Raw genomic sequence first — 17,500 nt, 5'->3', positions numbered from 1 at the left:
ATATATATATATATATCGTGGCCGTTGCCAGCCTCCCCTGGCACGTAAAAAGCACCCACTATACTCACGGAGTGGTTGGCGTTAAGAAGGGCATCCAGCTGTAGAAACACTGCCAGATCAGACTGGAGCCTGGTGCAGACCCCTGGTTTCCCAGACCCCGGTTGAACTGTCCAACCCATGCTAGCATGGAAAACGGACGTTAAATGATGATGATGATAATATATATATATAAGACAACAAGTATAAGAATAGAGAAAATCACATTTTCAATTGATGATTAGACCATATATTATCAACGATTGTTTCTATTGTGCCAGCCTGTTTAGTTACAGAAAAATGTATAAAATATCAGTCAAATTAATATATTCTGAAATATATGCTAACACAACATTGAATTGCCTTGATAACATTGTGTTATCATCTGTTTTCAGATATATTAATTTGGCTGGTATGTTCTACATTTTTCTGTATCTAAATATGCTGGCACAACAGAAATGATTGACAATAATGTATGGTGTAATCACCAATTAAAGATGTGATTTTCTCCATTCTTATTCTTGGTGTCTTAAACTCAGAATTTCTTGAAATTCTTCTGACCAATATTTTGGATTTACTTGTCAGGCATGAAGAATTACCTTGGACGTTTATTCTACTTGCATTTATTGGTATCTGATTGTTGGATACAGCTAACCAAATTCATTTAACACTGAGTACATTATTGATATCTACCTGGATTTATTAATCACTTTTACTTATACATACATATATACATAACTCGGTGTCTGGCATCCAGCGCTAAGAGTACCATACGAGTGAGATCATTGCCAATGGCACGTTAAACACACCATTCAAGCGTGATCATTACCGCGTCGCCTTACTAGATCTTGTGCTGCTGGCATGTGAAACATTCAAGCGAGGTCGTCGCCAGTGCCGCTGGACTGGCTCCTGTGCAGGTGGCACATAAAAAGCACCATTTGGGCGTGGCCGCTACCAGTGCCACCAAACTGGCCCTCGTGCCGGTGGAATGTAAAAGCACTCACTGCACTCTCAGAGTGGTTGGTGTCAGGAAGGGCATCCAGCTGTAGAAACTCTGCCAGACCAGATTGGAATCTGGTTCGCCAGACCTCAGTCAAATCGTCCAACCCATGCTAGCATGGAAAGTGGACGTTAAATGATGATGATGATGATAATATATATATATACACAAGCAAAACGCCCCTTGTCCAATGGACGGTGCTGAGTTTGTCAAACATTTAAACCAAATTTTCTCAAAACAACTTGTCTGACCGTCCCATAGGCTTCCCTTTGAGAAACAGTGATTTAACCTAAATTTGAGACACCAGTAAAAGAAGAAATAAAGATAGACTTTTTTTCTATTCCAAAGAAAAAGGATTTCCCATGACTTTATCGATTGCCTTCTCACCTGGAATCGATTTTTGTAATTTTTTTCAAGACTTGATACGCGCCCCGATACCGTCGGTATCTACATATCAAATTTGAGTGCAATCGGATGGAGGGTTTCTGAGATAAATTGAGTTTGGCACTCAACAGTAGTTGAAAGAAAAAGAAAGAAAAATGATTGACTGTGTATGAAATATGCATGCTTGGTGTTAAGAGAAGCAACTCCTATCAGCCCCATATAGTCGATTGTGCAACCAAAGAAAAGCGATTTCCCACGGCTTTATCGATCGCATTCTCACCTGGAATCGACTTTTGTAATTTTTTTCAAGACTTATACATGCCCTGATACCATCGGTATCTACATATCAAATTTGAGTGCAATCGGATGCAGGGTTTCTGAGATAAATTGAGTTTGACACTCAACAGTAGTTGAAAGAAAAAGAAAGAAAAATGATTGACTGTGTATGAAATATGCATGCTTGGTGTTAAGAGAAGCAACTCCTATCAGCCCCATATAGTCGATTGTGCAACCAAACAAAAACGATTTCCCACGGCTTTATCGATTGCCTTCTCACCTGGAATTGATTTTTGTAATTTTTTCAAGACTTGATACACACTCTGTTACCGTCAGTATCTACACATCAAATTTGAGTACAATCGGATGGAGGGTTTCTGAGATCCTAGAAGCCACACACACACACAGACAGACAGAACGGATTTTATATAAGAGATATAATGGACTCTCCCATTGAAGACGACACGTGAGTGTTCAGCTTCGCCGAACGACCTGCACAAATGATTTATTTATAGTGATCGAATGTTTGTGCCATACATTAGCTCACTCTCTTCATCAAATCGACGTTGTCTAAATAGGTGCACAGTGTACCACGCTTCAGATATTGAAGGGATCACAGAGCAGCATGAAGATGAAGTGCTTTGCTCAAAAACAATGCACCACCTGGGCTAAGAATTGAAATCACAATCTAGTGATTGTAAGTGCAACACTCTAACCACTAAGCCATGCACCTCACCATTCGCATTTGTCTGTTTTCCATGTTGATGTGGGTTAGACATTAGCATCTGGAAGGGCATCCAGCTGTAAAAATCATGCCAAAACTAACCTCTCCTGTGTTAATGCCACATAAAAAGCACTAAATGGTTGGAGTTAGGAAGAGCACCGAGCTGTAAAACCCTTGCCAAAAGGCGCAGGAGTGGATGTATGGTAAGTAGCTTGCTTACGAACCACATGGTTCCGGGTTCAGTCCCACTGCATGGCACCTTGGGCAAGTGTCTTCTGCTATAGCCTCGGGCTGACCAAAGCCTTGTGAGTGGATTTGGTAGACGGAAACTGAAAGAAGCCCGTCGTATAAATGTATATATATATATATATGGATAATTGATATCCCATAGTGGGTTACATTCATAACCTCTATCTTACTTTGTACTATATATATATATGTATGTGTGTGTATGTGTTTGTGTGTCTGTGTTTGTCCCCGCCACCATCGCTTGACATCTGATGCTGATGTGTTTACGTCCCTCTAACTTAGCGGTTTGGCAAAAGAGACCGATAGAATAAGTATAAGGCTGACAAAGAATAAGTCCTGGGGTTGATTCACTCGACTAAAGGTGGTGCTCCAGCATGACCACAGTCAAATGACTGAAACAAGTAAAAGAGAAGTAAAAGAGTAAAACAGGCACAGTAGCCTGGGGTAATTTTCTACCTGGCCAGTTCTTATCAATTGTTCTACCCATGCATATACGGAAGGCGGACATTAAATGATGATGATGATATAAAAGATATCACTGTATTACTGCATCAACCAGACTATCAGACGGTGTTAAACCCTGCTGGTCACAATGTGCTTCCTCATATTATTTTAGCTCTCAAGTGATGCTACCTCACTGGCTAGATGGGCAGAGCCAGCGTTACCCCTGAACATATCACCAATCTATTGTAATGTTACCCATTTATTGTCGAGTGGACTTGAGCAAATGCAAAATGAAGCATTTTGCTCAAGAACACAATGTACTGCCAGTGTGGGGAATTGAAACTGTGATCTTACAATCATGAGTGCAACACCCTAACCACTAGGTCATGTGCCTACACACCCACACATCTCTTGATGTTATGAAATAGTCGAGAATAAATCTAAAATTTCACCCATTATTGCATATGTAAATTAAATGCAGTGATAGCTGAAATCTTAGATTTCCTGTTTAATTTCCCTATATATAGATAGATATACATGCATATATATACATACATACAAACACATACACATATATATATATATACACACACACACATACATATATATATATATATATATATATACATAATATATATATATACATACACATACATATATATATATACATACACATACATACATATATACACATACATATATTTATACATACGCATACATACATACATATATTTATACATACGCATACATACATACATATATATATACATACGCATACATACATACATATATATATACATACGCATACATACATACATATATATATACATACACATACATACATACATATACATACACATACATACATATATATACATACACATACATACATATATATACATACATATATATATATATATACATACGCATACATACATACATACATACATATATACATACGCATACATACATACATATATATATATATACATACAAATATATATACATATATATATATATACATATATATATACACACATACATATATATACATACATATATATATACACACGTACATATACATACATACATACATATACACATACATATATATATATACACATACATATATATACACATACATATACATACATATATACACATACATACATATATACATACATACATATATACACATATAGATACATACATATATACATACATATATATACATACATATATACATACATATATATACATACATATACATATATATACATCATACATACATATATATATATATACATACATACCCATATATACATACATTTATATATAGTGTGTGTGTGTAAATGTATATATTATCGTCTTCATCAAGCTTAACCATCTGCTTCAGAAATCAAGCCAAAGCAGGCAGTAGAGTTTGGTGCAGTCTTCTGACTTGCCAGCTTCTGTCAAACCTTCTAATCCATGCCAACAGAGAAACAGATGTTAAGCAAAAATGGTGATGATGATGATATGTGAGTGTACGGTGGTGGGGATGTGATTTGCTGGTCCAGGCCAGCAATCCAGCTCATATCAACATGGAAAATAAGCATTAATTGATGACATACTATATATATATATATATATATACATACATTTCAAAATGTGACCTCGTGTGTACCGTTGGCGATTTTTTCCCTCTGTCTTCCCTTCTCCTATGTTTCCGACGAAGAGCTCCGCTCTAAATGTTAAACCCTCCTTCTTTCCTGAGCGTCCAATAATACTATATTTGTTCCACGTCATCGCGTTGTGTTTTTTTGTATTTTCTTGTTTGGATTAACTTTATATATATATATATACATGTATGTTTGAAAAGGTTAAATTATTTTGTTAAATAATTTTTTTTTTTAAATCAGCTGTTCACTTCAAAAACTGTATTTAATAAATCTCATAGACTTTCAAATATATATATATACATATCTAAATCTATACACACACACACACAAACATGCATGTTGTCTTGAGTTCAGACTTACTGTGTGGCATCTTGATTTGATGAATTTATGGGGATTTCTGTCTCTAATTATACTTTGATATATATGTATTTATTTATTGAGAATAATTCAACTTAATATTCTTAACTTGAATATCTCATCCCTGCCTATATATATAAGCAAATGATCATTATAAGAATCAATTCATTAAACAGAGTTCAACAAATGTCATCAAATAAAATGAAATGAAGCAAATTTTGATGCTAATGATGGATTATTCATTTCTTCAATTATCCCAGACAGCTGTTTCTGTCAAAAAGACCATGATATCATCAAAGAAATAATGAATATTATTATCATATAATGTCTTTTTGTAGTCATCATTATTCCCTTAGCAGAGGAAGTAAATTTTCATCTGGAAAAAATATTATATATATGTGTGTGTGTATATATATATATATATATATATATATATATATAATATATATATATATAATATATATATATATATATGTATGTATATATATATGTGTGTGTGTGTGTGAGTATGACAGGCTTCTTTCAGTTTCCATCTATCAAACCCACTCAAAGGCATTGTTCAGCCCAAGGCTATAAAAGAAAACACTTACCCAAGGTGCCACACAGTGGGACAGAACCTGGAACCATATTTTTTTAATATGTATTCATTGTTCAAGCGAAATTTATTCAACACATGTATTTGCACACACACACACACAATTTGAGTGGTGTGTGTATGTATGGAGGGGTACTTATCTATTAGTTCTTATAAAAAGTATTCCAGTTGTTCAATAAACAGAACAACAAACTCGTTAAATTTTAGCATAAGTGGCTGGGTATTCCACAAACAAATTTGTTGTTTCTTAAAAGTATTTACTTATGCAGAATCATCATGGCACTGTGAATGACAAGGCACTCTTTGAATTACAGAAATGGTTCATCCAATAGATTTCCATAGACTTTCCTTTCCTTCTACAAAGGCTTTGTTGACCTGAAGCCAAGGTTGGTGTCACGCAGCAAACTCAATCATAGGACCTCATGACAGTGAAGATAAATCCCTAACTACTCGATTATGTTAGCACCCTATACAAACATACATAGTTTCATCTCATATACTGTAGGTATGTTTATTAATACTCTTTTCTATGTTTAGAAAAGAAATTGAATTCGAAACCGAACCAAATTCGACGACTGGCACCCATGCCAACCTCCCTTCATTGGACACTAAACTCTGCTTGCGAAGACCTGTTGGGGCAAGTGAAATCATAACTGAAACCAAAATCAATGACTGGCACCCATGCCTGTGGAGCGCTAACAGCTCCATCCAAGTGGGATCACTGCCAGAGCGGCTGCATGGCTTCCGTGCCGGTGGCACGTAAAAAGCACTATTTGAGTGTGATTGTTACCAATGTCGCCTTACTGGCACATGAAAAAACATTCAAGCGAAGTCGTTGCCAGTGCCTCTGGACTGACTCCTGTGCAGGTGGCACGTAAAAAACACCATTTCGAGCATGGCCATTGCCAGTACTGCCAGACTGGCCCTCATGCCGGTGGCACGTAAAAGCACCCACTACACTCTCGGAGTGGTTGGCATTAGGAAGGGCATCCAGCTGTAGAAAATCTGCCAGATCAGATTGGAGCCTTGCGCAGCCATCTGGTTTGCCAGTCCTCAGTCAAATCGTCCAACCCATGCTAGCATGGAAAGCGGACGTTAAATGATGATGATGTTTATACTAACCATATATAACTACTACATTTAAATTTATCAACACTCCTTACTTCTTATCTGTATTGGATAAAAAAAAATGAGTTTCAAGAATATTAGGGGCAAGCAAGAACAATTCAGATCCTTTTTCTTAAGGCGATAGGTAGGTGCAGGAACTTATGGGGTATGCAGGATATATGTGGGATAGCCGCAGTTAGGCAGGAAAGGATTACGACCTACCCACAGCATCTTGCTACCTCTGCATTGTGGTCTTACCTGTCACTCCTCAATTGCCTCAAAGATGGCTATTTAATCCTTTAGATACGAAGCCACCCAAAACCTTCCTATTTTAACCCTTTTGTCTTCAAACTGGTCATATCTGGCCCAAATATTCTATCTGTTTCTTTCTTTTTTTTAACTGGCCACATCCACTTTCTCACATCAACCCTCCATTGTCATTCTAAAAATAAAACAATTATATCACTGAAATCTCAAAGCTATGAGATAATTCATGATTAATTCAAAACAATGTGAATAAATGAACATAATTATCATCATCATCGTTTAACGTCCGCTTTCCATGCTAGCATGGGTTGAATGGTTCGACCGGGGTTTGGGAAGCCAGGAGGCTGCACCAGGCCCAGTCTGATCTGGCAGTGTTTCTACAGCTGGATGACCTTCCTAACACCAACCACTCCACGAGTGTAGTGGGTGCTTTTTATGTGCCACCGGCACAGGAGCCAGGCGAGGCTGGCAACGACCACGATCGGTTGGTGCTTTTTATGTGCCACCGGCACGGAGGCCAGTCGAGGCGGCGATGGCAACGGATTTGACAATAATCAGAATGCTAAAAGAGTTAAAGTAATCTAAATAAAAACATTTCATATCAATTTATGTTCCAAACTCCAATTTAATAATATTAATTACCAAAATTAATTAAAAGAAAAGCAGTGCATCTTAACAGGAATTCAGCAACAAAAATATCATTCATACAAATAAAGTAACAACATTTCCCCAACACCCTACATGCAACAAAATTTTCCCAGGCTATTTTCTTCATTACCGTATACACACATAGTCACCAAGTGTCATAACCTCTCTGATCACTCCAGCCTAAAAGAAGTAACAGGAGTGGCTGTGTGGTAAGTAGCTTGCTTACCAACCACATGGTTCCAGGTGCAGTCCCACTGCATGGTACCTTAAGGCAAGTGTCTTCTACTATCGCCTCAAGCCGACCAAAGCCTTGTGAGTGGATTTGGTAGATGGAAACTGAAAGAAGCCCATCGTATGTATGTATGTGAGTGTGTGTGTGTGTTTGTGTGACTGTGTTTGTCCCCCCAACATCGCTTGACAACCGATGCTGGTGTGTTTACGTCCCCATAACTTAGCGATTTGGCAAAAGCGACCGATAGAATAAGTACTAGGCTTGCAAAGAAAAAGTTCTGGGGTCAATTTGCTCGACTAAAACGGTGCTCCAGCATGACCATGGTCAAATGACTGAGACAAGTAAACCTGGCTGTATCCTCTCAGTTACCTTTAGACTCCAGATATAGCTCCCATCTTCAAATCTTTTTTTCGTTTTCAAGGAACCTAGTCTTCCCACCACCTATCGGAACATGTCACAGCATGTATGCCTGTGTGTCCCATGGCAATATCTCTATCAACTCTTATTCCTACTGAATTCACTTTCAGCCTCTTTAAAGTCATAAAAACAGTTGTAGACAACCATCCTTCCTTTACAATTTTCAATTAGTTTTTCTTCTTAGTGACCATGTGTATAGTTTCTATGGGACCAAATCTCCCAGAGATTGGCTTTTCTGTGTTATGCAAATGCGATTATGTGGTTAAGAAGCTTGCTTTCCAACTATGTAGTAGTCTTGAGTTCAGTCCCACTGTGTGACACTTGGGCAAGTCTCATTCTACTACAGACCCAGGTCAACCAAACTCTTGTGAGCGGATTTCGGTAAACAAAAACCCAATCCAGACAGCACCATCTCACTTATTGACAATTCCACCAAACATGCCACGAAAACAAAACTACACAACACCGTGTCCTCTCTCTGCCTTGTGTACAACTTTTACAACTTTTGTTGCTCTAAAATAAGAAGCTGCAAACTACCTGAACCTATTCTTCCCCTTTATTAGTACTTTAACTTACTTCATCAAAGTTTGCCAAGTTCCTCCTTTTCAGAGCATCAACTCCCTATATATTTTTCTTTATTGCCCACAAGGGGCTAAACGCAGAGGGGACAAACAAGGACAGACAAAGAGATTAAGTCAATTGCATTGACCCCAGTGCGTAACTGGTACTTATTTAAAGGCGGCGAGCTTGCAGAAATGTTAGCGTGCCGAGCAAAATGCTTAGTGGTATTTCGTCTGCCACTACATTCTGAGTTCAAATTCCGCCAAGGTCGACTTTGCCTTTCATCCTTTCGGGGTCGATAAATTAAGTACCAGTTACGCACTGGGGTCAATGTAATCGACTTAATCTGTTTATCTGTCCTTGTTTGTCCCCTCTGTGATTAGCCCCTAGTGGGTAGTAAAGAAATAGAAATAGGTACTTACTTCATCGACCCTGAAAGGATGAAAGGCAAAGTCGACCTCGGCAGAACTTGAACTCAGAATGCAACGGCAGACGAAATACCACTAAGCATTCCGCCCGGCGTGCTAACAATTCTGTCAGCTCGCCGCCCTACATCAAATCTCTATAACTCACTTCCTACTGTCCACATTTGCTCCACCACACCCCATTAGCATCAACCAACCTCATCATTCTAGAAAGAAAAGCTAAGGAAACTATTAATCCAGGAAGCCTCCAAAGGTTATGGCAGCTATTGAGAAGGCTTACAAAAGTTATGGGTGTTACTAATCCAAAGGACCAGCAGAGGCCATGAGTGTTATGAGTCTAGGATGCCTGTTAAATTTTAGGTACTGCATCTCCTTCTTGAAATAAATGTTAAGTGAAGTAGGACTTGTCACGGAAGGCAATGATGAATGAGTTAACAGCCTAAACTGCCTTGGTACTTTTAGTTAAGTATATTTTACAAGCATATGAGATTTCTAACACCACTTCCTGGTTCTTATGTGCCTTTAAGCAGCAGAGATCACTTTTGCAAACATTTACTGATAGATGCTTTTTGGTGGTGCATTAGTCATGTCAATCTCACCAGTCTACAAGAGCCTGCAGTTTCAAGGGTCTGTCCCTGCTCCAGAAACAAATTTCATTAACCATTCAGTGTTTGTGCGGGAGGGCAGGATTCAGTATTTATAATATTCAGTATTATAAACCTGATGGAGTCCTTCCCTATCGAGGTCTGAACACAGGGAGACTGTGAAAGAAGAATCGTTTCCAGTACAGTGACCGATATTTTATTTATCGATCTCAAAAAGGATGAAAAATAAAAATGACTTCGTAGACTTTCGAATTCAGAGCACAGAGGACGAAAACAAACACTGTAAAACATTCTGCCTGAACTTGTAACGACTCTTGATAAGTCGCCATCTCAACAGGATACATAATGAAACTCCGAGTCATCTCCCTTACATTTTCTGATCATGGTACATAACTCTAACTTCAAGCTACATAACTAAGAAATAGTACATTTTATGCGCTAATAATGCATACATATGCATGAATTTGAAAGCCTGTTAACTCACAAAATTAAAAGCTAACTATAATGACTAACTTTTAGCTAAATACTTTTGCAGTTGCCTCACTAGAAAGGGAGTATCAGTAGTACTCCATCCTGGCACAAAACCAAACTGCATCTCATCTAGACTAATTCTCTTCCCTAATTAAATGGGCCACAACTCTTTCTGTAATTTCCACAGCCTGGTCCAGCAATTTGATACCTCTGTACTTACTTCTGTTCAAGGTGTCTCCTTTACCCTTGCAACAGTTGACTAAATGCTGGTATACCAGTCATTAGATATGACTCCTTCCTGCACGAACTGACTAGGCTGTATCCTACTTCACCAGATATTTTAAGCATCACAGCAGTGATTTCTGATGGACTAGGAGCTTTCCTTGACTTCATATCCTAAACTGTTTTATCTATCATACGGCTGTCAACTAGGATAGCTGGTCCACTTTGGGAAGACCCTCTGTCTCTCACACATTATCCACATTTAATAACCTTTTATGGTAGCATTTCAATGCTTCTTTCTTTTCAGAATCACTGAGTGTAAGTGTACCATTATACATTCACACACACACTTCTCACCTAAAAAATCTTGATTTCTCAGAATACACTGTCTAACAATTTCAAACATTTCACACCTTTGATCCTCACAAGGAGAGGAGAAGAAAAAAAGGGGGCAGAAAGCGAAAACAGGTACGGGTGGTGTACAAACAGAGTGTAAAGCAAGTGACAATTGGCAGAAATAGTGTTGGCAAACGTCTGCATACTCTCCCACCAATCATCATAATCATTTAATGTTCGTTTTCCATGCTGGCATAGGTTGGACGGTTTGACAGTAACTGGCAGCTGAAGAGCTGCCTGGGCTCAATGTCTGTTTTGGCATAGTTTCTACAGCTGGATGCCCTTCCTAACATCAACTACTTTACAGAGTGTACTGGGTGTTTTTACACAGAACTGGCACAGTTGCTTTTAAATGGCACCAGCACCCACAAACCTACAAGATTAGGATTGCTCAGCTGAAGAGGGATGCAGGGGACATACCTATGCATGTAAGCCTTATATACTCACATACGCATACATATATACTCTATGAGGTGGCTGGTGTTGGAAAAGGCACTTAGCCATAAAAACCATGCCAAAACAAACACAGAAGTCTGGTGCAGTCGTCTGCCTGGCCAGCTCCTGTCAAACCATCCAACCCATGCCAGCATGGAAGACAGACGTTAAACAATAATGATGATGATGATGAGCTGGCAGAAACGTTAGCACGCTGAGCAAAATGTGGAGCCGTATTTCGTCTGCCGTTACGTTCTGAGTTCAAATTCAGCCGAGGTCGACTTTGTCTTTCATCCTTTTGGGGTCGATAAATTAAGTACCAGTTACGCACTGGGGTCGATGTAATCGACTTAATCTGTTTATCTGTCCTTGTTTGTCCCCTCTATGTTTAGCCCCTTGTGGGTAATAAAGAAACAGATATATTCAACACATATAAGTAAGTGTGGGATGGCTGAAGGGAGTACAGCCAGAACAAAGCAATTTTCTAAACCGTTCACTATGCCTGCACCATATATACACATATATGACATACACACAAATACACAAAATTACCATAGTGATGAAAAGATCAGTCCAAACACCAATTTCATCTTTTGATACAGAACCAAGCCATTTGTTCTTTGTTGAAGAGATGCTGGCTACTCTTTCATCCAAAAGTATAAATGGAGTACACACAGACTGTTAAAAAAAAAATTTGAAAAGAAAATGAATAAATATTTAATTGTTAATATTGCTAACACATAAACATATGATGTTACATTAATGAAGCAAATAACATTCATGATTTGGGCAGTTTGCAAATAAAAAAATGAAGTCAATTCCAGTACATGTCACAAGGTTCACAGACAATCGGTGGAGCTATGCAGTTGTCGAGTGGTACCCGTACAAGCATAAGAGACCACTCAGAAGAGCTCTAATCAGGTGGGAAGATGATTCAAGGAAAATGTTTGGAACAACGCAGAGGAGAATGGCAAGAGCACAAGGGGGAATGGAGCCTGGCCAATCCAGGTAATATATTCAGTAGGATGTGATACGAAAAATATATTCAAGAGAATGTGACAAATATAACAGACCAGAATGGACATAAAGATAGCAAGTATATAATCAAAGAGAAAGCAACTGAACAATGGCATGGAACTGCTTGGTCATAGTCAATAGGTAGATAATGGAATAGCTAGGACAATGTACTAAAATGCCATGTGGTATTTGGTTATGATACTTTACAATCTGAGTTCAAATCCTGTCCAAGCTAACTTTGTCTTTCATCCTTCCAAGGTCATTAAAATAAGTACTGGGTTGATGTATTCAATAATACACTAGCAGACAGTGCCCCAGTATGGCCATGCTTCAACAACTGAAACCAGTACGGGTGGTAAGATGGAAGAAAAGTACGAACAGAGTGTAAAGCAAGTGACAATTGGCAGAAATAGTGTTGGCAAACGTCTGCATGCTCTCCCACCAATCATCATAATCATTTAATGTTCGTTTTCCATCTTTCTTGATTTGAGGAAGATTTTGTAGTTATTTCTCTCAGGTCTAGTTATTACGCAGTAGCGTCTCTCATTGCTTTGAGGGAAATTTGGTTGCTATTTCTAATAGATCTAACTACCATGTGAAGGTCTCCCTTGTTAGCTCATACATATGCATACACACATAAAAACAATAGGATGTGATCTGGGGAAGATTTGGCTGCTATTTCTATTACTTACCATGCAGATGTTTCCCTTATTGGGCCATACATACACAAGACAGTAGAGGAAGACGTCAGGGAGATTTCTACCCTCTCCAGCTACCATATAAAAGTTACCCTTGTTAGCTCATACACAAATACACACACATACACATGCATTCATACATATATGCATAATAAGACATCAGGTACGTTAATGTTAACATACTAAATGCAAGGAGCAAAGTATAGTCATGTTATTTAGTCTCATCATCATTAACTGAATGTACTTCAACATATTTAAAAGTTTAGTTTTAATAACAGTTAAAGAAGTCATAATAACGACTGAGAATAGAAAGGAGTAAACAATAGACCGCATGTTCAGTTGCTTATTCTCTACAGCCATTATTTTATATCTGGGCAAGGTATGTAACTCTGCTTGCTTCTGACTGCTTAATGGGTAATTGTTATCAAGGATTTAATCCAGTGATTTTCAACCAGGGTCCCGCCAGTACAGTCCAGGGTTTCCGTAAAAAGTTACAAAACTGCTAAAATCGGCAGTAATTTTTAATTCTCCTGTGCAGATATGTGTGCATAAGACAATTAAATTATTGCACAGGGGTTCCTCGAGCCGGTGAAATGTTTCTTTGGGGTTCCGCTACAGCAAAAAGTTTGAAAAGCACTGGTTTAATCAGAGAAGGAAGAACAGCACCCATGGCCCTTTTCAAGGTATTCATAATTGGTAGAAAGGAAAAGAGGAAGATCCCCAGACATGAAAACTTGGCCCGGGTACTTGCAACAATGTAGGATGCAATAAGGGCATCTAAAAATCCTGGTGGTAGCATTGAACCAAGTGATGGATTAAGTCTACACACCCATGAATGGAGAAATTATAACTCTAACAGGCTTTTATATAGTATCTGTCTACCAAATTTCACTCACAAGTCTTTATTCAACCATCATCATCGTCAGCAGCAGCATTTAACGTCTTTTCACCATGCTGGCATGGGTTGGACGGTTTGATATGGAGCTGTCCAGACTCCAGCTATCTGTTGTGGCCCGGTTTCTACGACTGGATGCTCTTCCTAATGCCAACCACTTAACAGAGTGTGCTGGGTGCTTTCTACATTTCACCGTTACCAGCGTCACCTTACTGGCACTTGTGCCGGTGTGCAGGTGACATGTAAAAAAAAAAGTTTTCCGTGACCATTGCCAGTCTGATCTGGCAGTGTTTCTACAGCTGGATGCCCTTCCTAACGCCAACCACTGCGTGAGTGTAGTGGGCGTTTTTTACATGCCAGGGGAGGCTGGCAATGGCCACGATCAGTTGGTGCTTTTTATGTGCCACCGGCATGGAAGCCAGTCAAGGCGGCACTGGCATCGGCCATATATGGATGGTGCTTTTTACGTGCCACCGGCACCTGTGCCAGGGTAGGCTGGCAATGGCCACGAACGGTTGGTGCTTTTTATGTGCCACCGGCATGGAAGCCAGTCAAGGCAGCACTGGCATCAGCCACGAATACAAAAAAAAAAGAAATAAATGAACCCTGTAAAATATAAAAGGAAAGGGAACAAGAGAAGACATGAAGTATATCCCCAACTGGCTCCCAAGTATAATTGTACTTACCATTCCAATAATAATAAATCCCAGCTGAATAACATCTGTATAAACAATTGCAAACATCTGACCACTGACAGAATAAACAATAGTTACAAGGGCTGATATCACAATTGCTACGTTTGTATTAATGCCGGTCATTATTCCCAGACTGGTTCCTGAAAAACAATACATAAACCAGGGTCAAAGGAAAATTAAAACAGACAAAAAAATTTGTATTTTCAAGCTTTTTTTTTGTTTTTACAGTTTTATTTTCATATCAAAATTTTAAAGTGCACTTTTTTATGCTTGCATGAGTCAAATGGAATTTATTGAGACATATTTTCTATAGAGAGATGCCCTTCAAATAGTCAAACCTCACCTGTTTCCAAGCAAGGTAATATTTCTTGATAACCAGACATGTCCTACATACAGAAACTGATAGATAAGTACCAGATTGAAAAAACAAGCACTGAGGTCGTGATCAATTCAAACTTTTCAAAACAGTGCTCCAGCTTGACCACAGACACATGAAGGAAACACGTAAAAGAAGAAAGAGTATATCATCATCATTTAACGTCCGTTTTCCACGCTAGCATGGATTGGACGGTTCGACCGGGGTCTGGAAGCCATGGAGGCTGCACCAGGCTCTAGTCTGATTTGACAGTGTTTCTACAGCTGGATGCCCTTCCTAATGCCAACCACTCCGTGAGTGTAGTGGGTGGCTTTTTACGTGCCACCGGCACAGGGGCCAGATTAGGCTGGCAAACAGCCACGATCAGTTGGTGCTTTTACGTGTCACCGACAGACGCCAGTCAGGCGGCGCTGGCATCTGCCACGTTTGGACGGTGCTTTTTACGTGTCACCGGCACGGGTGTCTTAACTGCAATTTCCATTTGAATTTTTATTTTGATGTTGATGTACTTGATTCATTAGGTCCCCTCAAGAACAGCGGGTCACTCTACGAGCCAAGGTTAATGTTATAATAAAAAAAATTCCTTTCATATTTTGTTAACTTACCAAGTGCAATAAGAATGGAAGCTGACCACAGAAGATCTCCAAACAGGGCTATTAGGTAAATCAGAATAACCATCAGAGAGCCATACTTTTTGTGAAATGGATCCAACATCGTCATATATTTACATTCACGCATCTTTTTGGCAAATATGAGTCCACCTGCAAAAAAAAAATAGTTAAGAATAGTTGTAATTATCTTAAAAGGATGGCAAAATAGTAAAATCATTACATTACCAGACAAAACACTTAGTGGCATTCCGAGTTCAAATACTGCTGTGGTCAACTTTGCCTCTTATCTGTTAAGGGTCAATAAAGTACCAACTGAGCACTGGGGGTTGGTGTAATTGACTTACGCCTTCTTCAGAATTACTGGTCTAGTGTCAATGTTAGAAAGAATTATTATCATAAAAGAGGATGGAATGGCTGAGCATTGGATGAAATGCCTTGTGTTAGTGTTGTTGTTATGGTTAAGTTCTGAGTTCAAATCCTGCTGAAGCTAACATTGTCTTTCATCCTTTGTGAATTGAAAGTAACAATCAAGAAAGGGTTGTTCTAGCCTTGTGCCTAGGTTAGAAAAAAATTACTATCTTGAAATACATTTTGATTGTTATTGCTATTCAAATGAAATGCTCTAAGGAACCTAGAGCATGAGGTGAAAAGAGAATCTTATATGTATATGCTTTTGTGTGTATGTGTATGCATGCATACATACATATATATACATATATGGGGTGGTTTCAAAAAGCTCCCAGACTAGTTCTGTAGAGCACCAACAAATGGCAGCACACGGTTGCATGTACAGTGAGAGCTAACAGTGACCTTCACGGGGCAGTGTGCTGAGTGATATCACTGTGTTTACTTCACAAGTTGTGAAATTTGAGTTTTTGTGACCATGTGTAGTCTGGGATTTTGTCATGGACAGAAAGAGAGGTAAGAGATAAAGGAGAAAGTGTATGGATGTTGAAAGAAGCAATCAAAAACAAAACAGTTCCAAAAAATAGATTTAAATTAATAATTGGAGAGAATAATTAATGATGATTACGGAGATGTACTTGCATAGCGAGTGACTTGATCTGAGATCGTGTGCTGGAACGAAAATAAAAGCAGCATGGAAGGTGTTTATAAGCCATTTAAGAAACACACAAAAACCATTAGATTAACTTCAACATTTAAATTTAATTTGTTGAAATATTTTCGTCGCTTTGAGACCGCGACCTGTTCACTGGCAAAACTTTGTGCTGAACAGGTCGCGGTCTCAAAGCGACGAAAATATTTTGACAAATTAAATTTAAATGTTGAAGTAAATCTAACGGTTTTTGTGTGTTTCTTAAATGGCTTATAAACACCTTCCACGCTGCAATTAATGATGAGTTTAACCAATAGTTTGAGGCCTCTCTGTAAGCCTGTTTCTTTTGTCTAATTAAAACTGACATTTATAATGGTCAAGATAAACAAATACTTACCAAATATTAAGCCAAAGAGGATTCCTACAGGGGCTAATGTCCAGACTAAACCATAAGTGGCCACAGACTCAGCAGTACCATTTAAAAACCCTCCGCCAACAATGGTAGCTAAAAATGAGAAATACAACATATCAGTTTGGTATAAAAGAGAAATTGCGAAAGAATAAATTGTTTTAACATAATTTCTAAGCTATGAAGTGCATTCCATAAGTTTTGAGACTTTTTTCTTAGGAGGGACTGGG

At 38.5% G+C, this 17,500-nt stretch overlaps 1 protein-coding gene across 4 annotated transcripts in view; it reads right to left on the bottom strand.

Moving 5' to 3' along the window:
- The window catches only part of LOC115219815 (high-affinity choline transporter 1), a 71,294-nt gene that overhangs the window by 46,947 nt on the left and 6,847 nt on the right, over nucleotides 1–17,500 (bottom strand). For all 4 annotated transcript variants that reach the window (XM_036509524.1, XM_036509523.1, XM_029790090.2 and 1 more), the window contains exons 3-6: nucleotides 17,259–17,366; nucleotides 15,799–15,954; nucleotides 14,809–14,957; nucleotides 12,065–12,190 (exon numbers count right to left, since the gene is read on the bottom strand). In XM_036509524.1, the coding sequence (XP_036365417.1) occupies nucleotides 12,065–12,190; nucleotides 14,809–14,957; nucleotides 15,799–15,954; nucleotides 17,259–17,366 (539 nt within the window). The remainder of the gene's footprint in view (nucleotides 1–12,064; nucleotides 12,191–14,808; nucleotides 14,958–15,798; nucleotides 15,955–17,258; nucleotides 17,367–17,500) is intronic.

The sequence above is a fragment of the Octopus sinensis genome, linkage group LG15, assembly GCF_006345805.1.
Source record: "Octopus sinensis linkage group LG15, ASM634580v1, whole genome shotgun sequence".
Classification (NCBI taxonomy): Eukaryota; Metazoa; Mollusca; class Cephalopoda; order Octopoda; family Octopodidae; genus Octopus; species Octopus sinensis.
Note: the sequence above shows the minus strand (reverse complement) of the source record. Positions and strands in the feature narration are given on the sequence as shown.